The sequence below is a fragment of the Halictus rubicundus genome, chromosome 11 (genome assembly GCF_050948215.1).
Source record: "Halictus rubicundus isolate RS-2024b chromosome 11, iyHalRubi1_principal, whole genome shotgun sequence".
NCBI lineage: Eukaryota > Metazoa > Arthropoda > Insecta > Hymenoptera > Halictidae > Halictus > Halictus rubicundus.
Window position 1 is genome coordinate 16,013,296 of NC_135159.1, and position 24,997 is coordinate 16,038,292.

Here is a 24,997-nt window from a genome sequence, read left to right on the forward strand (position 1 = left end):
CGTCGCTGGTCCTCTGGTCGCCGCCCCGCCGCCGCCGCCGCTACGGCTCTTTGTGCGAAATCTGAGACCGAAAATTCTTTCAGAGGACAGCCTCGCTGCTTCGTTTGTCAATTTTTTCAAACATATTTTTCAACCCACTTCTTGCAGACATCTTTTCGCCTAATGTAACAACCAGTTAATTTAATAGCCAGAGACCGAGAAATTAAACGACGCTTTTGATACTCTGGGTCGAAATGGACCCAGGCCCCGTCGTCGGAGGGTTAATAACGCGAAGATGCTCTCGAATTCTTTGCGCTGTTTTAAATGTCACGCGGCTATTCTCGTCGCGAACGCATAAAATCCGTAGTTTAGCGATTACGATCGAGCAACATAGTTTCGTCGTGAAGTGTATATGTTTACCTAACTTAGCGGGTTTCCCAAAGTTGAAACACACTTCTGAGAATTAAATGGCCGACCACGCTGGTAAAAGAATACAGAGCGTGCCAAAATAATAATACTACTTATTTCAAATCTTGCCGAGAAGCAAAAAGTAATTTCGGACATTTTGCTTTGTACAGGGACTAAATTAGAGCAGGATTGTTCAACGCCTTATTCATAAATCAATGCACAAACGAGTCGGTAAAACGAGATTACAGAGAAACAGTCTAATCTAAATCTCTTGCGAATGTGGACAAGCAACGAATAGACTGCGGATTTTTTAATGCGACAACCATGGCCGGAGAGCACCAACAGCGCCCAATAATACGAACAAATATAATACATAACTGTATTCGAAAGAGCCTACCGAATCGTTCTACGTGAGAATAATTCGCAGAAAAAATTCAGACAGCTAGAACTCCTGGCTGGTAACGTAACGAGTTGTTTAATAATCGTAATAATTGCGAGGGGTTAGATGTTCGCGAGTAGATTCATGTTGACCAGCGTTATTAGAGTCCAGCTGGTATAGTTAGGCGCTAGGAAAAGCCTCGTACACTAGACTTCTATTATTACACTGGGTCGCTGGCTTAGACTCAGTCGGTGTTGGCTGGCTGAACCGCGAGAACGTCGTCTCCGCGAACACCTGAGGAAATTCGCGAGTCTGCGATTCCGTGATTCTCACCGACGCGGCCCCGCTCTCAGTCTTGCCCGAGAGCGGCGAGGAACAGCTGCCACCGCGTTTTCAACCGGTGATCGATCCTAGCGGTTTTCTCTATCTCCTTTCGTCGCGTCAACATCCATTGGATTCGCGCAAAGATGCCTTACTACGGGGAGAGCTTGCCCTACTACTATGGGGGTGCATTCGCCAACCACAGCTCGCTTATGACTGGAACGCCGCGGTAAGCCACTCTATTCGCAAACCCTGACACCATAACCATAACCGCCCCCATTTTTTCTCTATACTGTCCTATCCGCGGGGCTCTCTTCACCCTAGACGCGCGATTTTCTACTCTGCGACATTCGTACCTTCGTTTTCTCACAATTTTTCTATTTATCTCGAGTCTTCCCTATCCTCTTTCTACGCAAAAAGCTCTCCGTACAACCTTTACGATGTATTATAAGGAGCTACGTAGACACCTATTTCATCTTTTCTTTTTTTTTTTTTTTTTAATTTGAAATTGATCTGCTTATTTTTCTCATAAATATATAAAATCCGCAGTCTAATAATTTTGTTGAAATTGATCCAAACGATCTCGGAATTTTTGAGGTGCTGGAAGGTGTTCGGCTCACTGGACAAAGAAGGTTTGAGAAAATTGTTTTTTCATCTGAACCTGTGAGATAATTCTTCCAGCACCTCGCGAACACCCTAAATTCTACTTGAACGCTGAAGCCAGAAAGCTCAACCAGTACATTTTGTCTTATGAAATAGACAGCATCGAATTTATGCATCAATAATTTTTAAAGAAAGTATTTTTCCAGTTACATGACTGTGATTATTTTGGTGTTAAAGAGTGTACGGAGGCTTTTTCTACCGCCTGTATACCACCGCCTTTGTTCTCGAATAACAAATTCTGTGAAGGAGCATCGTTTCGACATCCTCGAAATACATTTTCTAAAGCATCCTCTTCGGCGTCTCCAGTTCTTCGATACCTCCAGTACACTATTTCTCCAGAAACAGAGGAACCTTTTCTTTCAAATCAAAGGCAGACCAACGACATTTTATTTTTGTTGCCTAGCTATTTGCACAGCCGAATATATTCGCACGAGTGTAAATCTTTTTGCGTTCTCTCCCCTCTCCCCTCTCCCATCACCCCACTCCCCGCGCGACCGTCGACGTAATTTTCCTGGAAAAGTAACCGGAAAGCGATGAGATAATATTTGAATTAGAACTGGACGTTTGCTCAATCGAAAGATAGAGATACTTGACAGACATTTCGTTCAGCTTCTCTTGAAAAGCGGTGCCTCCGGCGGCGTGCTGTCATCTTAATTCGTTCTAGCATCATCTGCCAGACAATCCGGTTTGTTTTTCCTTCCCCGAGGTACGCTGGCTGGTTCCGAATATTTCTTGAACCGTTTCCAGTCTGTCTAGAATTATTCTTTCCGGTTAGAAATGATTCTTGAAAAAAGGCGACTTCGAATTGCTACCGTTCGTCAGTTCCGCCGTTCATAAAGCATAGTGCTCGTTCCTCGGATGCAATCGCGACAGTCGGGTTCGAAAATAGAGATGTCTCTTGATCCTCTGAACGCTTGTTCCTCCACGGAGCGCCTCTATTTCCGTCCCTTTGTCCAATATCCGAAGCAACGCGAATAACGTTCCAAGAACAACGACAAACAAACCCCTTTCTCGACGCTCTCGAGTTCTTTGTGGAAGCTTCTCTCTCTCTCTCTCTCTCTCTCTCTCTCTCCATCCCTCACTCCCTCCATCCCTCTCAAAAACAAGGAAAACTCGGGGTAGCGCTTTTGCCAAAGAAAATTTCATTTTAGCGTGCTTAAGAAAACTGCCGGCATTGCAGTTAGCCGTTTACCTAGTGCGAGAAACGTGGAACCGGTTCGTTATTGGTAGACTTCAAAATGAACGGAGGGATCGCTAAACAGGAGTTTAAAGGTGCTCTCACATTGCTCTCAACTTGTTCAAATCGACGTACCATTTTCAACCTCCTGAAACGATTAAAATGATTAAGGAAAGAATTAAATGTTTGTCTCCTGTCTATTTTTAATCTGCATAGAAATCCTAGCGATCGTGTTCTTTTCCCCAAGGAGGTGGAGACACGTAGTTTCGCCGTTGCTCAACCGAGCGAGAACTTGTCGAATGACTTAATGGTCGTTCGCAGCGGTCGCGAGGATTTGCGGGACGTTTGGTCCGGTCGTTTTTGAAAATATTCCGAGAGCCCCAGAGTCTCTCGGAGTTTTCATCGAGCGTGTAACTTCCTCTCGGCCGCCGCCGCCGCTTCGACCCCCGGTCTGCCAGTCTCTTGCGAACGCAACCATCAATCTTTCCGTCGGACTTGGAGCGTAATTGCGGCGGTGTTACCCGCGGTAATATTTTTTGGCAGTGGGAGGTTTGCGCGCGTCCCGAGCTTTTATCACGCTGAGATTGCAGAGGTCCAGACCGAGAGAGAGAGAGAGAGAGAGAGAGAGAGCCGCTATTTTTACGCCGATACGTGTTTTCCGATACGCGATCCAATACCGCTGGTTCCTCTAATCCGTATGATTTATCCGCCGGCCGACCGACAGATTAATCGCCGCCGTCACATTCTGCTAATGAGTTACCGGGGTTTGACGGATCGTGTGTCATATCCGACGCTTGCCAAAACCTCCTCGAGCGATTCTCTCGCTATTCTAAAGGAGCGTCTTCGTCGGCGAAACTAAAATCGCTCCCGGTTGCAAAATCTGTCAGCGTTCGAAAGAATGTCGCGTCAAACCTGTATGTTTTGCGTCCTACGTTGGAATCCAAAATGTTCGAAGATGTTTTACAACGTTGTAGACTACAGAGTCTTCTTTACTCACCGAGTCGACGTTTCTTCTCTCCTTCTTCTTTGTCTATTTTCCCTGGAAAGCACAAATGCGATTAGTTTTGGGCCTCTTCTACCCTTAGGACTCCTATTTGATTCCTGTGCACTGCAACCGATGCAAACAATATTTATTTTGCATCGAAATCCGCAGTCCAGCAATCGATACAGATCGATATAACATTCTTGAAAACGAAAGGAGAATCAGTACGGGTTGCTGACTCATCGCGTGAGATAACAACGAGGGTAAAAGCATCGTCGCAATGGTTCCTCTGTGTCATCATCCGCGTGCCCATTAGTCTCTTCTGTGTCATCGTAGGCAGGCAGGCAGGCAGGCAGGCAGGCAGGCAGGCAGGCAGGCATACGATCGATTCATGAATCGAATCGTCTGTCAATCATCCGCGGTCATGGTCGGGCCAGAGATCTAGCGGCATCATCGAGCACAGTTAACAAGTGTTCTCTCGATTCTGCAACGTAATGCACCGCGAAAACAGAGCTCTGGCATTGAAACGATGCGACGCGTGACGGGAGGCTGAAGAGCTTATCAGCGAGAGTCCAAGTCGTTGCGTGTTACCTTTCTTGCACAACCTGATGACTTGCAACTACTTCTGCAAGCATCATCCTAGATCCCTGGCCCCTAAGCTCCTCTCGCGGACCTCTAGATATCCCGATGTTAAACGGACACGGCCAAATCGATGTCTTGTCAGACATCGGACTAATACATGGTTCTCTCTGCAAGCTTCATCCTTAAGTCTCTATCCTTCGAACTCGTCTAGTAGGCCTCCACGTTTCCTGTTGTAGAATAGACACGGTCAAATTGTTGCTTGTAGCAAGAATTGTTAGATGACAACGGTACTGTAACTTTAAACGACACCCTAAGACCCTGATCTAGCTCCCAGTACTCCCTTAAGAGCGTTCGAGTCTAGCGTCCCCGTCGCGAGAGAAAAGCTTCCCCCCTGATAGCAGTTAGGCGACGCAAACTGACATAGAAAAATCGCGCTAGATCCTTCCACACACCGTTATCGAGGTTCTCCCCGCACCTGTCGACGATCTCGGAGTCTCCTCTGAGCACCTTGCGGCGTTACTCTCCGGTGCCGGTTCCCAGCCGACCTAGACGCGTGATCGACACTGCGGACATCGACGTCTCAACACCGAGAGTCCTTTCCGGCGACGCTACGCACCAGAGGAACCGTCTGCGTCGCGACCGACCTACGATCAAGATCCGGTCGCAAGCCCTGAAGGACAATCCCGCGTTGCGGGAGCACAACGAACGACACGAGAAGACGGTGGGCGAGCTGCTGGTGGAAAAGTTCCTGATCAAGGACAAAAAGCTGGACGATGCCGCGGAGAGGGGGCTGCAGCTGTTCCACCAGGTCAGTCTGGACAGAGAGGAGGAGGAGGAGGAGGAGGAGGAGGAGAAGGAGGACGAGGAGAAGGACAGCTCCGGTGTCCAGCAGCAGGCAGGCAAGATCACCAGACGATTTACCAGAAGACGATCCTCCGCGGATATTCTGCTGGATCCCGAGCAGTTGGAGAAGGAGATGGCGTACGCGCAAGTGGAGGCGAAGGTCCTGGACTCTTTGGTAGCCGAAGAGCAGGCGGAGATCGAGAACGAGGTCCGCAGAGGGACGTTGATCAAGAAAGGCACCGTGGTCGGTCGCAAGTCCGGCGCAGGGTTTTACAGGGCTCTAGATAAAGACGCAGCTTCGGCTTCGGCTTCGGCTTCGGCTTCGGCTTCGGCTTTTCAAGCGGAGGAGGACTCCGCGACGCAGAAAATCAGGAAGAGCTTGAAGAAGGTCAAGAAAAAGAAGAGGAGCACCGAGAAGCCACCGGACGACGACAATGAAAGGGAACGAGGGTCTGGTAGCTCCAGCGACGCGTCCGTCGATCTTCAGGCTGGCGAGAATAAAGAGAGGAAACTGTCCAAGCCGCAGGTCTTCAAGATCGAAGCTAGCAACAGTGTAGGAGATTTCTCTACTGTATGGGTGAACGCGGAATCGCAGCCCAGCGTCAGCCGTGAGCAATTTCGCGAGAGCGTCAAGATCCCGGTGCCTAGAAGAAAAATGGGACTGCGTAAGATCGAGCCGGACAGCGTCGAGAAAGTCGAAGAGTCCGAGCCCGAGCTCGAGGTGGTGATGTTACCTGTCAAGAGGTCTTACGTGAAGGACACGTCGAGGAATAGTGTGTATTGCACGGTGAAGACGCCGCCGGAGACCTCGAAGAGCGATCCGATGGTCTCGAAGAGTTTCACGAACGGAGTAAGTGCCTCGGAGAAAAAGGGGAAAGTAGAGAAGCCCGTGAATACAGCAAAGGAAGAGGAAACGGGAACGATCACCAAAGACGTTCCCGAAGACGTTGTTACGCCGAAGGGAATGACCAACGGCGTTGCATCGAGGAAGAGAGAGAAAGAGACTTTGAAGGACTCCAAGGTGGTGAAGGTGGAGGAGTGCAAGATTTCCAAAGAAGACGAAGCCCAGGCATCGAAGAAGGAGGACGCGCTGCAGCAGACCTCGAAGACCGACTCTCCGAAGATCCAGAGGACCAACGGAGTTGCCTCGCGAAAGAGAGAGAAGACGGAGACCGTGGAGGACGCGGGGAAATCCAAGAGTCTCAAAGATGACGGTGCCCAGGAGCTGAAGAAAGAGAATGCGCCGAAGCAGAGCTTGAAGACCGAGTCTCCAAAGATCGGCGGAGTTGCCTTGAGAAAGAGGGAGAAGTCGGAGACCCTGGAGGACTCGGGGGAATCCAAGAGTCGCAAGGAGGACGGTGCCCTGAAGAAGAAGGAGCCGTCGAAGCAGGAGCGCGAAGGCGTCGAGAGCGTTCCCGGCTCGCCGAAGAAGGAGGACAAAGAGACACCGAAGGGAGAGGAGGCCCTGCGACCCAGAAATCGCGAGCCGCCCGCCCCGAAGACGGGTTCTGCGGTCTCGTCGAGCGCGACGCTAGCTGTTGACCCGCTCGCCAGTGAAAACAGCGCCAGCGTAGCGCTCCCATCGGCCGCGGACGGGTTGCCAAAACCGTCTAAAATTACTACGGATGAAAATAATGCCGTAGAAGCGCCAAAGCCAGCGTTACGAGGACCGGGGCAGCGGCTGGCGAACGCGACGAGAACCAAGCGTGACGAAGACGTCGGGGATACGTTGCCGGGAAATAAGACTGTCGGAGAGGCGACCTTGAGAAACGCCCACACGGCCACCTCAGCCGTTCGACCGTCCGATCCAGAGCATCCGGAGAATCGATCGAAAACCGCAGCGATCGATGACGCAACCGGCCTGACCGATATCGCAACGAAATCGACCTTCTCCGAGAAGACAGAGGACTCGAAGACGAGCTTGATCGAGAATGCCGCGGATAACAAGGTGAACGGGTCGGGTGCCGAGGAGCAGCCCAAGGGACCGTTCAAGGTTGTCAAGAGGCCCGCGAAGGTCGAGCCAGCGCAATTTCCCTGGAGGAAGAAGAAGGTCAACGAGACTCCGTCCGAACCCAAGGATCTAGTTGCCGGTCCGGAACCGAAGTCTTCGAAGAAAACGGTGTGCGAAGAGAGTCTATCGAGCAAGATACCGGTGGTGGGCAAGCAGCAGAAGGTGCTCGAGTGTTCAGAGGATCCATCGAAACCGGAGAATCGATCAAAAGCTGCGTCGATCGATGACGCAACCGCCTCGACCGGTATCGCAACGAAATCGACCTTCTCCGAGAAGACAGAGGACTCGAAGGCGAGCTTGATCGAGGATGCAGCGGATAGCAAGGTGAACGGATCGGGTGCCGACGAGGACCCTAAAGGGCCGCTCAAGGCCGCGAAAAGGCCGGCGAAGACCGAGCAAGTTCCCTGGAGGAAGAAAAAGGTGAACGAACCCAAGGATCTCGTTACCAGCCCCGAACCGAAGTCTCCGACGAAGACGGTGTGCGAAGAGACTGCTCCGTCGAGCGTGATGCAGGTGGACAAGCAGAAGGTGTTCGAGTGTTTGAACGGTGAGACTGGTAACGGACTGGCGTTGTCGAAGAGCACGTCGACCGAGTCGATCGACTTCTGGAGCGAGATCAAGGGCCCGGACAGTCCGCTGGTGACGAAGGTGGCGAAGGGATTGAGTTTCCCCGGCGCGAGAAACGAGTTCGAGGACCCCGCGGAGGAAGAGGAACAACTGGACAAGAAAAAAGGGAGTGTTGCTAAAATAAGCGTCGACGGCGTCGGCACGCCGCAGCTCAGTAACGTTCCCGTGATCGGCCAGGAACCCGAGGAACCGATGAAGTCCGTTGCGAACACCGGCCCGAAGGAGCCGAAGAAGCGGAAGAACCTGTCGATACAGATCGATCGAACCGCGGACGCGTACTCGACGATCAAGAAGACACCGCTGAAGAGGCAGGACTCGGTGGCGTCCACGATCTCTGGTAGATCGGTCGGTAGTACGCCCGACACCTCGGTGCCTGGCTCCCTGGTGGCCACACCCGTGTACGACGTATCGGTGCCGTTGATAAACATCGTGGAGGTGGCTACACCGACGAACGCCGATCAGCTGTTGCATCCCGAAGAGGATGACGAGGCTAGAACGCCGACGAACGAGTGGCCGGACGGTCTGTCTAAAATGTCCAAGTGGGAGAATCACAGTGACCTGTCGAACGTTGATCGGATAGACAAAGACGCTACTCCGGTAGCCTCCAAGGTCGGTAGCGTGGTCGCTACTCCGGACGACACGCCTCAAGGCACTCCAGAATCGTCTAAAAAGAAGAAACTGGTCAGAAAGAAGAAGGCTTCGACGACCAAAAAGAGCTCCGGCAAGGACTCTAAAAAGGAGTCCAAGAAGGAGGCCAAGGACTCGAAGAAGAGCTCAGCGAAGTCCCAAGAGAACCTAAAGCCAGCCGCAGAGTCCAAGTCCTCCTCGAAGGCCAATCAGAAACAAGCCAACCCCAGCCCGAAACCTCTCGATCTCATCAGGATGTTTTACACTACACCTTCGGCTCTGTTAACTGCTACACCCAGAGACCTGTCCAAAGTACGCAGAGCAAAGGTCAAGAGGAGGAAGCATCATTCGAGGACACCGTCGGTTAGCAGCGACAGCACCGGAAGCACCACCAGCACAGCCACCACTGGAAGCACCGACGGAAGCAGGTCCACCTGCACGGAGCTCGACGACGACCCCGACAAGAGGATGAACTCCATCAGGAGCAACGACTCCGGATTCGACGGATCGCCGAGGATATCTAGTACTTGCTCTTTGACAACCGATCGGTGGTCCCCTGAATCGTGTCGTGTCGTGTCGTCTCTTTTATCGCTGGACTGCGGATTTTCATGCTACCAAACGGTTTTCGCTTTTCTACCAACCTAGAAATTATTATATTAAGAAAAGAAATACATAGAATTATTTCTGTCAAGCTAGAAAGAAAAAAAAAAAAAAAACAAAAAACTGAAGTCGTTTGGTCTACTTATAAAATAATTATTCCGATTTAAAGTGTGTTCTATCAATTATGAGACTGACTACATCAAACTTTGTAAATGTTTGTACTTTGTTTTCAACATCGTACAATGTTTAAAAAACGACACGATTCATGGAACAACCTAATATTTTTGATCCTCGCCCTCCGTGACCCTCCCAAGAAACACCCCCCCCCCCCCCTCTGCAATTGCGCAGGCGTGGCCAACGAAGCCACGCCCCTCCGAGATACGGTAGCCCCCAGAAGCAAAGAGCGCTCGTTGCCCGCGCCTGCACTAGCTAGCGAGTGCCTATGCGATTTATTGCTTGTGTGCTCTGTCGACTAACAACGTTTTTCTCGAGCCTACGTGTAACATGATATACTCGAAAGAACATTCCTGTATTTTTTGACACGTGTGCTTTTCTTGATTCATCCTCTGACGTTGAACCTGCATTCTGGTTCCTTTCCTTGTACTTCTACAGAGTATTGTAACTAAAAAGATTAACTGTTACCAAACCGAATTGTCGACCATTAAAATGGAAAGGTGTTTCTACTTAACGTTCCCTCGCCTCGCCTCGCCTCGCCTCGCCTCGCCTCGCCTCGCCTCGCTGAACCTGCTCGCTGCACGCTAACGGCCCGGTGCTTCTTCTTTCTGTCTTTCTGCTTGCACACTTGCTCGAAGTTCGACTTTAAAAATACATGTTGGTCATAACTCGTCGTTCGACGCGGCGTTTTTAAACGGCGAAGGGAAATTCGCGTTGGACGGCTGCCAAACACGCCTAACAACTAATTGCACCGTGCGAACGTTCCCAAGAAATTGGAAAGGCGATCGGTTTCGTTCTCGCGCGACTCTGGAAACAAAGAAACGTTCAATTTCAATAATTCCAGCATTTTATCTCGTTCGAGTTTTGTGGTTCAGAACGATGAAAAGAAAAGGACTTTTGCCATTTTTCTCTCAAAGAAACTATGAAGCATTGCTCTTTGAAACTTTTCGAATATTTTATCTCGTGTTCAAAGAATATGTACCGATTTTTTCCTTGAAAAATATGACCAGTGCCTGATCGTTGCGGGTTTTACGCATGACAAAAACCAATATAAATACATGTTTCGTCAGCTCCTGCGTTTTGCAACGAACGGAGGCAATTTTCTTTCGCGTAAAACTCCGCAGTCTGCGCAGGATGGTTTGGCTGATCGGTAATCATTCGGTATTTCTTCGGAAGAGGCGAACCCGGGCGATTCGACGTTACATAAGGTCGTTGCCACAGTGTCAACGACACCGTACGCCAATTTATTTACAACCGGAAGTACGGCCGCACCAGCGGGAATTCAACGCGGATCCTTCCTGGTCTCCTCTCTTGGCTTCGATGCCCGAAGACAGGTGTCCTTGGGACGGAGCTTGGGCGTCTTCGAGCCTCGGTCCAAGCGCATATAACAATAACATGCCGTGTACCAGGAATGGTGAATCGTTCGCGGTGTTGATCCGGGACTGGTCCAAGCATGGTTGAACAACGCGGCGGCGTACAACTATTTATAAAACGCGGCGCAGTTTCATAACAATATTCAAGGCTTCCCGATGCAACCGGGAGATGGTGCGAACGAGACTTTCGCGTTAAATTTAGCGGGCCGTGCAGGATAATTAGACAGCGCCTCGCGAGAATCCGCAATGTGTTTTCGCGAACGCGGTCGCAACGCGGGAAACGAAAATCTTCCGGCTCCGAGTGAGCAAGTTCGAAGTGAGACGCCGCGCCGAAAAAATTCATGAAATGGTATACATTAATCTTAAGAAGCTCGTTCAATTTTTCGCACTCGGTGCTATTTAATATCTTTTCAAACTCCACGATTCAAGCTGAACGAATTTTTCTATAGCGCTCGGCAAGGAGCGGTTGTTCTCTAAGCTTTTTCCGAGTCTAGAGCATTCATCGAGAGTCCCAATAAATATTAAGTCAATTCATTTTAAAGAAAGCTAGTCGGTCGCTTCGATAGAGGTCAAAATAAACAATTATAAAAGTGCTTCCACGGGGAACTTGGTCGGTGCATATTTCCATTTGTGCACGGGCTTCGGTGAAAGTTAATCGAGATGATCTAAAATACTAAAACTTTTCTCATCTTTCGGAAATAAGAAAAATTGCACAATCGTGGAATTTCGCAAACGTCCTAGATTCGCGGAGATGGTAGATGTCGATTCCGCCGACGCAGTGACGATCCATTTCTGTTAACAGTATGTACATTGTATCGCTAGAAACGAAACTGTATCCTCTCCAAATGATTCCGCGTTTTCGGCGTCAGTGTCCAAGAAGCACCGAGAGGTAGCAGATATCCGTGTGCGTTCGTTCGAGGCGAAGAGGTAACCGGATCCATCTGAAAAATTAACGAATCAATGAATCGAGTCTCTAACGAAACCGTTGAAAAACAGATTGCGACATGGCGTGCCACAAGAAATGCGAAAAGCTCACCGGGAACCTTTGCGGGTTGAATCAAAAGCTCGTGGCGGAGGCTTTGCAGGCGGTAAAGAGGGGTGAGTGAGCGAACGAACGAGCGAGTGAGAGAGAGAGAGACAGAGAGAGAGAGAGAGAGAGAGAGAGAGAGAGACCGTTAACACGCGATGCACCGAGTCGGTTCAAGTTCGAAAATTCTATTTTAAAGCGGCCGTCTAGTTGAAAGCTCGGACCGAATGACGCAGAACTGGTCTCCGCGGAATTTCAGAGCTTCTTCGGCTTCGCGGACCCCAAAAATTCGTCTCGAAATGTTGAATCTTTTCCAGAACATTTTTCGGGAACGCATTTAGTGTACACCCGATTGGTACCTCAACGCATTTCTTATCGATAGACTGCGAATTTTTCGATACATTATTTTCAGGTTTATAAAATGTTTAAGGCAAAGAAGAAATTTATATTTCACCACAGTGACCTACAATCGTTGAAGAAAATTTGTCATTTGCACAAAGATCCGCGGTCGAACAATGTTTAATCGCGGTTTCGCTCACGATCCATGGAAAGCGTGTGGATAGCTCGTGGCTTCCGCGAGATTTGGCCCGGTTGACATTTTTCGAAAATAGCGGTGACCGTGGCGGTGTGACGCTTTTTCTTGCTTTCTCTCTCTCTCTCTCTCTCTCTCTCTCTCTCTCTCTCTCTCTCTCTCTCTCTCTCTCTCTGTACCGACGCGCGACGCTCGGGTTGACGCGTATGATCGATTAGAGGACAAGCAGAGCTATAGAGCGGCGACGTCGTCGTTTACCGATTTAACGGTGATGTAATTTTGATAACGGCCGCGAAAATTATTTATTGGCTAGCGAACGGATTTATGACATCTACGTGGAAGAGGAAGATCGGCATAGTCGTGCATGAATGCACTTGCACGCTCGCCGTGCCAGCCAAGTCTGATACCGCGGCCAACAAGCGTCGACACCATCGAATCGCTATGTTTCCCAGAGTATCGCTTTCAGAGAATCACGCTGAATCGTATACGACGGACGGTTCGGCACGAGGTTCCGCATCGGCAACATTCACAATTATACTTTTATCGGTTGTAAATGTTCTTTGTTGAATGTCCAATGTTGTAAAATTTGCTTTTCCCTGTCCACGCAGATTCGACGCTGTCATCTTGTACAACCAACGTGTTTGCTACCAAAGAGAAATTATAATTAGACTGCGGATTTTTATGGAATATAAAAATTGTCAACATGTAATGTCAAGATATACTGGAGCCGTATGAAGCTTTTCTAAAAATAAAGCTGTGAACGGTGTTAGGCAACCGTATACATAAGCGTAGTTCGTTGTCCGAGGGTTAAACGTAGCTTCGCATAAAAATCTGCGGTCGAACGCATCGCACCCCGACCCGTTTAACAAAATCTCTCGCTATCCAACAACAGTGCGTGTACTTCCCAGTGTGAGCTCTATTAGCATATATTTCTACGGATTAACGGAGGATTTTCGCAAAATTCGCAGCACCCTCGCAGTCGTCGGACACCCAGAGGAACTCGGACTCGTCGGACCACTTCCCGAGCGGGCGTATCACGCCGCCAGCGACCAATCTGCCAAGATTCAAGAAGTACGCCGTCACGGACTTCAATTTCCGCAAAGTGAGTCGATTGTGTCTCTCCCGCGGATAAAGAGGGCCGACGTTCAATTTTCGTCGCTCGAACTCCCGGTGTAGAAATAGTCACGCGCGCGCGCGACTCGGAGGAAGAAAGTCGTCCGAGAGTCACGCGGTGCACGCCTAACTACCTGCAAATATAGTTCTCCGGAAATTTACGAGCAGCTCGGTTGAACCACGCGTTTGGCTCGGCAGTTGGTGCCTCCGCGAAAGCTAACACGGATTCGCGATCCTCCGATTCGCATGTTTTCCATCGATGCAAAGAGATACTACCGCGACGATACCCTACTTGTTTACAGTGTGCCAACCGTGAGAGCCGTTCGAACATTCTTCGACTATCGAATCGAACGCAATGCAACGGTGTATTTTTTTTTCTTTTGTTCACTGTTTTGCATTTGATCTGCTAATTTTCTCGGAAACGTCACAGAATATGACAGATATCTCGCGTTCGGGATTATTCGGACGAGTCAGCGAGACTCGGAGCGCGACGAGGACGCCGTTTTCGCGTCCCTTCGCATATTCGCCAACGAGCGAATTTATTCGCGAGAATGTTTAAAACAGACACGATTTCACGGCAGGCCGCCACGTAAATAGATCACCCGAATTAGCACCACGCAACGCATTATTTTTAACGGGCGAGGGCACTATCTCACGTGCGGCACTCTCTCGCTTTAGCCGCGTGAACTTTCCACCGTGTGCCGGTTCCTCGGCCCTTTTCAGACCCGGATTATCCCTACTCCTGTCCATTGACAAAAGCTTCGATATCATTTTGCGTGGATCTTCCAGCTGAAACATCGGGAAAAGCTCTAGTCGCCGATAGTGATTTTGAAAACTTGGCAGGAGAATTCGTATCGTTTAAATTCACTCGAAGTATCTGAAATCTCGAATCCTGAAACGTTTGAAATTCCAGGTCCTGGGTAAGGGCAGCTTCGGCAAGGTACTCTTGGCCGAGCTGAAGGGCACGGAGTGCGTCTACGCGGTGAAATGCCTGAAGAAGGACGTGGTGCTAGAGGATGACGACGTAGAGTGCACCCTGATCGAGAGGAAGGTCCTGACCCTGGCGACCAGGCACCCGTACCTCTGCCATCTGTTCTGCACTTTCCAAACGGAGTCTCACCTGTTCTTCGTAATGGAGTACCTGAACGGCGGCGATCTGATGTTCCACATCCAAAAGTCTGGCCGGTTCTCAGAGGCTAGGGCCCGTTTCTATGCAGCGGAGATCTGGTCCGGCCTGAACTTTTTACACAAGAAAGGAATCGTCTACAGAGACCTGAAGCTCGACAACGTTCTCCTGGACTTCGATGGACACATCAGGATCGCGGACTTTGGCATGTGCAAGCTGCAGATCTTCTTGGACAGGACGGCGGACACGTTCTGCGGGACGCCGGATTACATGGCTCCCGAGGTAGGAAATTCTACAAAATCCAAAACAAGTCGAACCGCATTTTCAATTTTTGTTAATTATGGGGCTAGTACCGTTCGTCCTTTTATTCGTTACATCCGTTACACGGTATGCGAGTAAATCCATTAGATTGGGGGGAATTGGAAAGAGGGGGAAAAATAGCGAAACGTTTAGGTATTGTATGTGGAAATTAGATCAGTTTCGTACACACAAAACGGAGATATTCCAAGTCGAAAGAAAAATTTGATTCCAAGATACCAAGAAAATAGGTCACTCGGTCTCCGATTTCGCGATTTATCGCGAGAGACATTTATCGTCGGAGCCTCGAGGAAAACAACGAATGGCGATTCGAGAGAATTAACGGGGCCTCGAAAGAATCCACTGTAACTGTTCGGTACAGGGGTCAAGATACCTAGATTCTAAATTTACACGGCCAGTTGGCCAGTGGTCTTGTGCAAGCAAGGGTTGAGTCAACAGTGTTTCAAATAACAACAATCCGTCAGTCTGGTCGAGTTATCCGGCGCTCGTTTCCGCATTGCAGATCATAAAGGGACTGAAATACAATCAGGCGGTGGACTGGTGGTCGTACGGCGTGCTGCTCTACGAGATGCTGACGGGACAGTCGCCGTTCTCCGGCTGCGACGAGGACGAGCTATTTTGGAGTATATGCAACGAACGGCCGTTCATACCTCGGTACCTCAGCCAAGACTCCACGGACATGCTGCTCTGTCTTCTGGAGAAGGACTCTGGCAAAAGGCTGCCCGGACACGACATCGCCTATCACGCTTTCTTCCAGGTACCATCTAGAAAACCGGAACCCGAGCATCGTCGGATAGTTAAACTCGGTGTTAAAGTCGGCATAACTGGAATATATTCCCTTAAGTAGGCGGGGTGAACTGTCCACCTGAAAGCAAGTCGAATTTAGCTATCCGGTAGTCCAGTAGCCCTATTAACAATTTTGATATACACAGAGACAGAGTAGTTAAGAACGAACAATGTTTCAGTCGTTGCCATGGGACCGTTTGGAGAGGAGGCAGCTGGAGCCGCCGTTCAAGCCAGCGCTGGAGCACACGTTGGACACCAAGTACTTCGACACAGCGTTCACCGCCGAGAGGCCGCGGCTGACACCTGTACCTGAACAGATCCTCACCTCGATGGACCAGGGTGTGTTCCGTGGGTTCTCCTACACGAACCCGAACGCGACAGACTGAGGGGCCGCACAGTTGTCGGGGGGACTCAAACGAAAAAAAAAAGAAAGAAAGAAAGAAGAACAAACTATGCAGTTTCGCGTCGACGGGGTCCGACGAGTAGTGTTGTTTGCGACCTACACCGGTGGCAATGATCTGGTTCACAGCCATCTCACTGGGACACAGGCTCGGTCCCCTTTACAGGAGAAGCCACGGGATAACGGAGTTTCTCTCGGGACCGAAATCTGAACGTGCGGTTTTCACGGCAGAGAATTCCGACACGAAAAACACCGAGACGACGTTCTCGAGCCGCTTGTACTCGCCGAGGAGTCAGGCAAACAGCGATCTATTGCTAGGTTTTGTATAACGTAGAGGCCGCGCTGCATTCGATAGAGAGCGGTTAGACTATGCAGAGGGGAGTCGAACGGTGTTCGAGCCTTCGGCAGAGTTCCAGTGTATGTACCTTATTTTCTACGCGAATCTCTGCCGAACGCCTCGGCCCCCTTTAGTGTTCCCCGTCTTTTATAAACCCTTGGCCGGACGTGGGACTTTGTCCGTCCCACCAACCGGCCAAATAAATCGTCTGTTTCAAATAAAACATGTGAACAATCTCCGACGAGTTCATCATTCCCGCTCCGAACACTAAACCAATGGCAAACACTAGTTTTTATGAACGCGGAAAATCTGAATACGGTCCTGTCATTTTTACAAGGCGGTATACCCAAATGCCTGGTCATTAGATTGCCGATCTTGAATCGTCTGCATAAATTGTACAACACTGGAGCGAAATAGTAATCCGCAGTCTGCTAATCGTACTGTTCTCACCGTCGAAATTTTCTAGTGGCGGCTATGTAGGTTCGTCGGGGGGTTGAAGACACGCTGATAATTCCACTCGGACACGGTTTACACCCTCAACAGTGAAAACTGTAAGGCAACATGCTCCGTGTACTCGATTATAGTGCTCGGCACGTTCGGTGTTAATAACTCGTCCTCGGATCAAAGCGGAGGACGAACCTACGGACCGGAAGACGGCCGAATCGCGGCGTGTAAATTTCGAGGCAATTACCCAGCGTTATGCTACGCCGCGGTCAAGTTATTAATACTCGAACAGGATTATTATTTCCGTCGCCGATAGACAGTGCTTCGTCTTCCACGCCGTAAACGACGACGACTACTACCACTTCTTCTTCTTCTTCTTCTTCTTCTTCTTCTTCGTCCTGCGTTTCCGGTGCTTCTGTCTCGCGGCTCTCTCCGATTTGCTCGATTTTCCCTCGTTGACCCTAAACTTTCCATTCGACTCCCACGTGCTTTCTGCTCTTTCTCTCCGTTTCCAAGCGTCCTCTCCCTTCTTCCCGCTTCTGCTCGTTGGCCGCGCACACTTGGCTCTTCGCGCTGACTGCACGCTAACTTTAGCACACCGAGGAATTGGCGAACCACCATGTTTGCCAGCGGACGGACGAGAGCCTCTTTCGCGACACTTTCGGCTGATAACGACGATCGACTGCCATAATCGAGTGCCACCTGAAAGACGAGCGGATCGTTACACACTTTTTCAGCGAAGCAGCTTCGTTTACCGACTGCTAACCCGTAGTCAGGCGCATTTTGATAGAATTGCATGGCAACCGCTGCTGATAGCCGAAGCCATTCATAATTGGAACACGGCTTAATCTTAATCTTTCTTAATCTTTCAACGAAAATTTAGCGATCCTTTAATTTAGCACAACAGCGTAATTGGAAAACCTAGTTGCTTCTCCCGATCTAGAATATTTCAAGCGTCTAGAACCGAAGTCGCGTGTCCAAATTTTCATCAATTTATTCGCCAGAACAGATTTAGCAAGTTCATAGTCGCCGTTCGAACGCAAAGGGTTAAAATAGCTTCGAACAGGAGGACACCGGTGTAACACTAGCGGTCAGAGTGGCAGCTAATGAGACAATTAACCGGGTAATTGATCCAATTGCTCCATTCCGACACGCTTGGGTCCCGGGTGCGAGATTAATTAACCCGATAAGCGTTCGAGATCCGCTAAACCTCTCGAAACCAAAATCGTTTAACTATCTATAGAGATCCTCCTTTCGGCTGTTCAAAGGCTCGCTGTTGAACGGTTCCTACAGGTTATCTCTCGAAAACGGAAGAGCAACCGAGCGAAAGGTCAGAAGAGGTACAACGATAAAAGGTGGGTTTCGGCGAACCCGAGATCGGATCAGTATAACCAACGGAATGGAGATGGAGATGGAGATGGAGAGAGAGAGAGAGCGCATGCGATGAAGCGAGCGGCTAAACAGCTCGGAATTGAAAGGAGGAGAGATTTAAAGAGACGCAGAACGCCGCAAAAACTGACGCGCTAAGAGGATCGGTCAATGGACCCTGAATCCGCTGAATCTTCTTGCTCTGCCTACTCGATGTATCGCCCCGCCGCTATTGCCAACAGATTCCTCTCTGTCGATCCTCCACACGCTTTTCAAATCGCCCTCAACACTCGATTCAAATCTCTAAATGGAAACTCTTTTTCAATGCTAAAAAGAGATTGAAACTTTTCTGGTTTATTTCGAATGTGATCTTAAGCAATTAAGATATATCGTTTCGAGAGACCTGAACTTGATTTATTTTACATAGACTGCGGATTTCATGCATTTATGACAAAAATGGACAAGTGTAATTTCAAACAATAAAAAGATTATTAGAAATCAAGATTACCAATACATTTCTTACAATTTAATAAAACCATTAAACAGGGCAATAAATTCCTGTTTGGTTCCCGTATCTTGCAATTAATGCATACGATTTTTATTTTGCATAAATATCCGAAATCTAGATATAAATCTGTGTCCTTTTCAGTCTGTCTCGATCAAGAATTAGCTTACGAAAAGACCTAGTTTCAACCTATTTCGTGACATGGACATTTTTATATTAATTCCTATTTCGTAGAAACGTCCCGGCGTGTGTCTCTTTTCCCGAACGTTGTTGGAACGTTTACTAATGCGACACAGAAAATCGTCGAGAGTTTTAACGAGAATCGCAGGCTTATTTGACGCGATGCAGCGACTGCGGGGCGCCTCGCCACACCGCGCCACACCGCGCAGGGCCGCATCTTCACGAGAGGATTGCGAGGGTGTCGCCGGTATAAATAGACATCCGAGTCCGCTTGAACGTGCGGCCCTACGTCGGCGAGCTATTTTCGAGAGGAATCGCCACGCTCGTCACAGTTCTCCGCGTTCAGTTCCAACGAGTTTCGTCCGGCAAGAAGCTGGCCGCTTCGGTCGGCTCCGCGAACGAACAAACGTGCTGTTTACCTCGCGAGCAAAAAGACACGACGACGACCGGTCGTCGATTGTCACGGTCCTCCGGCTCCTCTTCGTCTTCTCGTGACGACACTGCGGGAAACAACAGTTTTTAAATCGGTGCCAACTCGATGGAAATTGATTTTGCGGTTTGCTACGCGGCTGGGTACGTTTGGAGCTGTGATTCAAGCTTTAAGAGCGGCGATAAAAGATACAAAGATATTAGAAGCTGCTCTAGAATATCTTTCTTTGGTGTGCTGTAGTGCTGCAGAAATAGTAGTGCAGATTCATTCGATTATTTCTATCCATCCCTGGTTTAGCTGAATCTCTCTACCCTTCATCATTTAGTCTTCCGTTTTCGTGCTTCATCGTTCATTTTTTAGTCTTTATCATTCAGTCTCAATCAAGGGGTTGTCCACGATTAGCACAATGAAAGGGTGGTCCACGATTAGGACTCTCGAAGCTTGTGGGTCCTCCAGGATCAGGATTCTCCCATGGTGATTTAATCGTTCCTCCCACCGCTGCTTCGCCATAAACGCTTCCATTATGAAATAGTAGTTTCGTATTTCTACAGCAACGTATACATATCTACGCTCTTCTTTCATCATCGTTCCGATCGTTTATCGCAGATCCAACAGAGACGATACCTTTACGAATAAACCTACCACTCGTGCCACGGAACCTCTTGAAATAAATCCTAGTGGAGAACTTATGTTCCTCCGAAAATAAATACCGATGAGCCAGCCGGCGTCGAACTGTAACAGCGAACATCGGTGAGCCTGTGTCTCTGTCTCTTCCTCTCTCTCTCCTTCTCGCTCTCTCTGTCTCCCTCTCTCTTCGAAGGATGCAAGCTTTGTGGACCTAGATCTATCTGTAGAATCTTCGCCGGTGGTTCTCTCACAGCGATGCGAATCGTTCCCGGTGCGACGACCGTCCCTGGAAAATACAGATAAGGTACACTTCCGCTCGAAAAGATAGCACGCGGGTGCTATCGTCGGGTTCTCAAACGGAACATCTCGAAGCGACGACTCCGGGTCCTCAGAAAACTTGTCTGCCACTGTGTGTTCAACATTTTTGCAAGAACCTAGCGTTCCTAAAGTTTCGTTGAGACTTGAAGAAGCTTCGAGACGTTGCCACGAGAACGAGAACGAGAACGAGAACGAGAACGAGAACGATAACCTGACGACAGCAGACACGCTGCCTTTTTGTCCAGGAGTGTAGACAGTCGAGGATGTTCAGCTCGCTGAGACTGGCGACCATGCGATCGCACAAGAGTCGCGCTAGGCCCGGTAGCGTGGCCACGTCCGCCAGTTCCGACTCGGCGAGAGGCGAGGATCTTTCTCCTCAGACCTACCATCCGTCCAGCTTTTTGCTCCTGGACGATCCCGACAGTCCTGTCTCGGTGCCATCCGGAGTGTCCTCCAAGGTCGCTCAGGTCAGGGTCGAAAGAGAAGGTGGTAGCCTCGGGGTCACCCTCAGAGGTGGAGTCTCGAGGGCGTTGGTGGTCACCGGGGTGAAATCCGACGGACCTGCGGCGAAAGAAGGCAGGGTCAGACCCGGGGACAGGCTTTTAGCCGTCGACGACACCGAGCTCAGGGGCCTGACTCTAACCGAAGCTCAGAGAGCGCTCAGGAGGAGCTCGGACGCGCCGGTCGCATCCCTCACCATCGAGTACGACGTCGCCAACATGGAGGAGGCGAGGGCTGCCACCTCGGGACCTCTCCTGGTACAGCTTGAACGCGGTCCTTCCGGTACATCTTCCACTTGCTATTACCGCCCCTGTCGGAAAATATTCGATCGAGTCAGAAAATCATTATGTAGTCGCGTATTTATTAACACGTTAATAAATACACGCTACCACTGTCACGCACGTGTCACGTCCACAATCTCTTCTCAAACTCTTTGAATCGTTACACTGTTTGAAATTACACCCACCTACTGTTGTCAAAAGTGCATAAAATCGACAGTCTATTAATGACCGTATTTAGAAGAAGATAATCTCCAAAACACTTGCAGATCGGAGAGAGAGTAATACTTTGCGATAGAAGAAGTTGCTGGACCGAGTCTCCTAAGAGCAACAAGAGTACCATATCTGCAATAGTTGGGTGCTAGGCTTGACAACTCGTGTTCGAGCTACTATTATCTTTCGATGAAAAAGTTACAGTGACGATCGAGTACTTTCTGCCAGGGATGTACAAGGGAACCACCGACTACCAGCACTTTGTGGAACCGGCTTCCCCCCAGTTGGGCTTTTTCAGCCGATTTACAAACTAAATAAACCAGCGCGGCACTCGATAAAACGCAAACAGTGTTCCCAACGGGTAATTATAGACTGTCGGGGTAACTAAATAAAGATTGCGGCCAGGACTTTGACTGTTTACATCGGTACACTTCCACGAACCGAATGCAAAGGGTCCGGGTTCTATTTCTGACCCCTAATTACCCCGGCTTGCGAGCTTGTTAGATCTTCCGATGCAGCCTCCGCGTAAACGTCACTCGAGGAACGGTTTCTAGAGACGGTGTTAACCCCTTCGCTGCCGTGGTTGTCGCTCCTGTGGCACCGTGGACGAGGAATCGTTCACCCTAACAGACAAACAGCGGTCTTTAATTTTAATCGACAAAACGCAAAACGGTAATAAAGAGATTAAAAATAGTGTTGTATTATTTTGATGTGTTTGAAATTAATTTAGAAAGGACAACAATGTCTCTCTACAGTTTCTATATCTTACAATTAGTGAAGACTATTTTGATTTTGAATAAAAATTCGCGTTCTATCGATCAGCCACTATATCGCAGAAGCAACGATCACTGCAGCGAGACGTCTGGTCGACGGTAGCTAAGGGACCAACCCTGCGATGCATACGATTACAGGGGAGCTAGGATTAACGGTCCGGGAGACGACGAACGGGGTTTACATCGAGAGTCTGCGACCGGCTAGCACGGCGGACAGGTGCGGAGCTTTGCAGCCGGGTGACAAACTCCTGGCTGTCGACGAGACGCCGATCCAGGACGCTCTGACAGCAGCGAAGCTGCTCAGGAACAACTTCGACAACTCGAGGATCGCCAGGCTGCAGATCCTGCCGAGGCCGCCGAGTGCCTCTCAGAGGACGGTGAAGAGAAGGGCGCAACCGCAGGCGCAGCAGTCCTCGAATCAGACCCTGCAGACCAAGGAGAGCCTCACCGTTGTCTTGAGGCCTGATCACAAGGGTTTCGGTCTGGCCTTGAAGCCCGCAGAGGATCGCATCGGGTATGTAGTCAGCCTCCTGGAGGCTGGCGGCCCGGCAGAACGCAGCGGAGTCTTGCTACCCGGCGACAAAGTGTTGGCAGTGAACCGGAGGTTCCTCAGGGATCTACAACCGGCCGAAGTCAACGCCATTCTGGAGACCTCGCAAGTTGTGAGCGTTCTTAAGTAATATCTTAAAAATTCGAATTTATTTTGCAATTCTCCTTACTAATTGTTAATCGATTTATGTACAAACTGGTGTCTGTGGCTTGCGTAACTTGAATATGTTCCCTCGTTAGTTAAAGCGTTACAAGCAGATGCTGACGTGCCATTGCTTCTCCAACACTAAACCTACCACGGTGAAATGACGCGTGTTTCTCACTTTACAATCATTTAGAGTTATATGGACGCTTCCGCAGGACACGAGTACGTTTAGTATTGAAGTTATGAGCCACAGTTTGAAGAAGATTTATGCTAGCACATGTCTGTCGCTAGGAGAACTCTCTCTCTCTCTCTCTCTCTCTCTCTCTCTCTCTCTCTCTCGTTTATCGTATGAGATAAAACGCGGCTATTTTCGGCAGATCGAGTTGGTGATCGAGTACAAGGTCGGCGGACCGGTGGTACCCAGTTCAGGAGTGTTCACTGTGCGAGTAGCGAGGCCGGTCGGTGGTCAACCCGACGTTGGTCTAACGGTGAACGAGGATCTGATCATCACGGAGGTCCGCAAGGGTTCTTTGGCTTACAGAACGGGTAGCCTGGCCCCTGGCGATAGGCTACTCGCGATAGACGGACAAAAACTGGACCCAGGTGACCTCAGGCAAGCCGCGCAATTGTTGCACCGACCGGGTAGTTCGGTGATCGCGCTAACTGTCAGGAAACCGGACCCCGTTACGGAGAACAGGTAACGGAAGCTTTATGAGAAAATCTGCTTCCGACTGACTGTAGAATAACAGCTTGAAATTTGAACTTGCTCTCAAGCCCTTCTAAATCTGGACTTGTACAAAGTGCTTGCACAAAAGTCTTCCAATGCACGGATGCAAAAATTCTTGAAACATTTTACACGGGATTATAGCTCTTCCAATCCCTGTGACAATTTCATGCAACTAGATAGCTATCATTAGTCAGTAACGATTAGACTGCGGATCTTTATGCAAAATAAAAATTCTCTTCGTCAACTGCAAAAAACAGAAGAGAACAAATAAAAAGCTCTTTCTTTCTTTCTTTGTGATCATAAAATCCGCAGTCTAATAATGATATAAAAAGATGCAGCACTATTGGACGGCTGATAGAGGATCTTTCCAGAGACTCCAGTATAGGGAGCGACACGACTCAACAGTACTCTAGCGGGCTTCTACGGCCAGCAAGGGGAAGTCTTCCTAGCGTGGACAGTGCGGTGGATTCTTGGGGAGAACTGGGAGAGAATAGCGGAGCGGGTCCAGAGATTTTGAGACTGTGGGACACTGCATCCGTGGACAGCGGTCAGCTGGATCTGCCGATGCCGCCTTACCCTGGGTAATACAAGCATACGACGTTTAAATAAGAAATTCTGGATAAGGAACAGACTCGAATAAAATATTAACAATAGAGTACGCTGTACATATTTCTGTGACGGCTAGGCCGCAGGAGCGCAACAGCTCGGACAGGCCGCAGCAGATAGTGCACGTGTCGTTGCACAAGGATCCGGTGTACGAAGACTTTGGGTTCTCGGTGTCCGATGGATTGTACGAGCGGGGCGTTTATATAAATCGTCTGCGACCCGGTGGCCCCTGCGACGGCGTTCTCAGACCTTACGACAGGATCCTGAGAGTGAACGAGGCCAGCACCGAGGACTGCGACTGCTGCCTGGCTGTTCCGTTGATCGCCGCAGCCGGTTCACGGTTGGATCTGACTATCGCCAGACCGGTGTCCCCTGTTAACATCATGAAAACGCTGTAGGACAAGAGGGATCAAGACAGCAATTCGAGGATTAGAGGCGAACCGAGCGACGTGACATGGCGGAGATGGTATCGGGTATATTTTTTTACACACCTGTATTTTATTTATAAAAATAAATGTATAGATTGCTTTTAGCTAGAACATCTTCTCCTGCACACAAGTCCACGCAGATCGCACACCAGAATCTTTTCAACCCTCCGGCTATCGGCTTCTCTAGTCCTCTGACAAGTGGTGTAAAATTAGCGGTCACGTTGATTTCCATTTTTCTTTTTCGTTTCTAAAGCCCGCTCGTGCTATAATTAACGATAATGACCAGAAGGTTCAGAATATGTTCAAAAGGGAAAATCTTCGCCTATCGATTCTAGCAGAGTGTCAACGCGAAATCGAATCCTCAACACCCGAGCGAAACAGCTCCTCCTTTCGGTAGCGTCATCACGAATCGCATTCGTGTTTATCGTAGCCAGACAATCAGCTATGAAAGTAAAATTCGACACGTAATCAATGCTACAATTGAATACCGCTTCTGCGCTCTATTTCTCTCTCTCTCTCT

At 49.3% G+C, this 24,997-nt stretch overlaps 2 protein-coding genes across 2 annotated transcripts; both read left to right on the forward strand.

Moving 5' to 3' along the window:
* Positions 1–1,004: 1,004 nt before the first annotated feature.
* Positions 1,005–16,621, forward strand: LOC143358731 (uncharacterized). The gene is made up of 6 exons (XM_076796086.1): positions 1,005–1,316; positions 4,930–9,122; positions 13,274–13,407; positions 14,332–14,826; positions 15,365–15,619; positions 15,828–16,621. The coding sequence occupies exons 1-6, from the start codon at positions 1,234–1,236 to the stop codon at positions 16,032–16,034; spliced, it is 5,367 nt and encodes a 1,788-aa protein (XP_076652201.1). The 5' UTR covers positions 1,005–1,233; the 3' UTR covers positions 16,035–16,621.
* A 2,691-nt stretch (positions 16,622–19,312) lies between these two features.
* Grip (Glutamate receptor interacting protein) lies at positions 19,313–24,581 on the forward strand. Its single transcript, XM_076797289.1, has 7 exons — positions 19,313–19,455; positions 19,919–20,243; positions 20,503–21,040; positions 22,161–22,684; positions 23,094–23,413; positions 23,815–24,024; positions 24,129–24,581. The coding sequence occupies exons 3-7, from the start codon at positions 20,521–20,523 to the stop codon at positions 24,445–24,447; spliced, it is 1,893 nt and encodes a 630-aa protein (XP_076653404.1). The 5' UTR covers positions 19,313–19,455; positions 19,919–20,243; positions 20,503–20,520; the 3' UTR covers positions 24,448–24,581.
* The last annotated feature ends 416 nt before the right edge of the window (positions 24,582–24,997 follow it).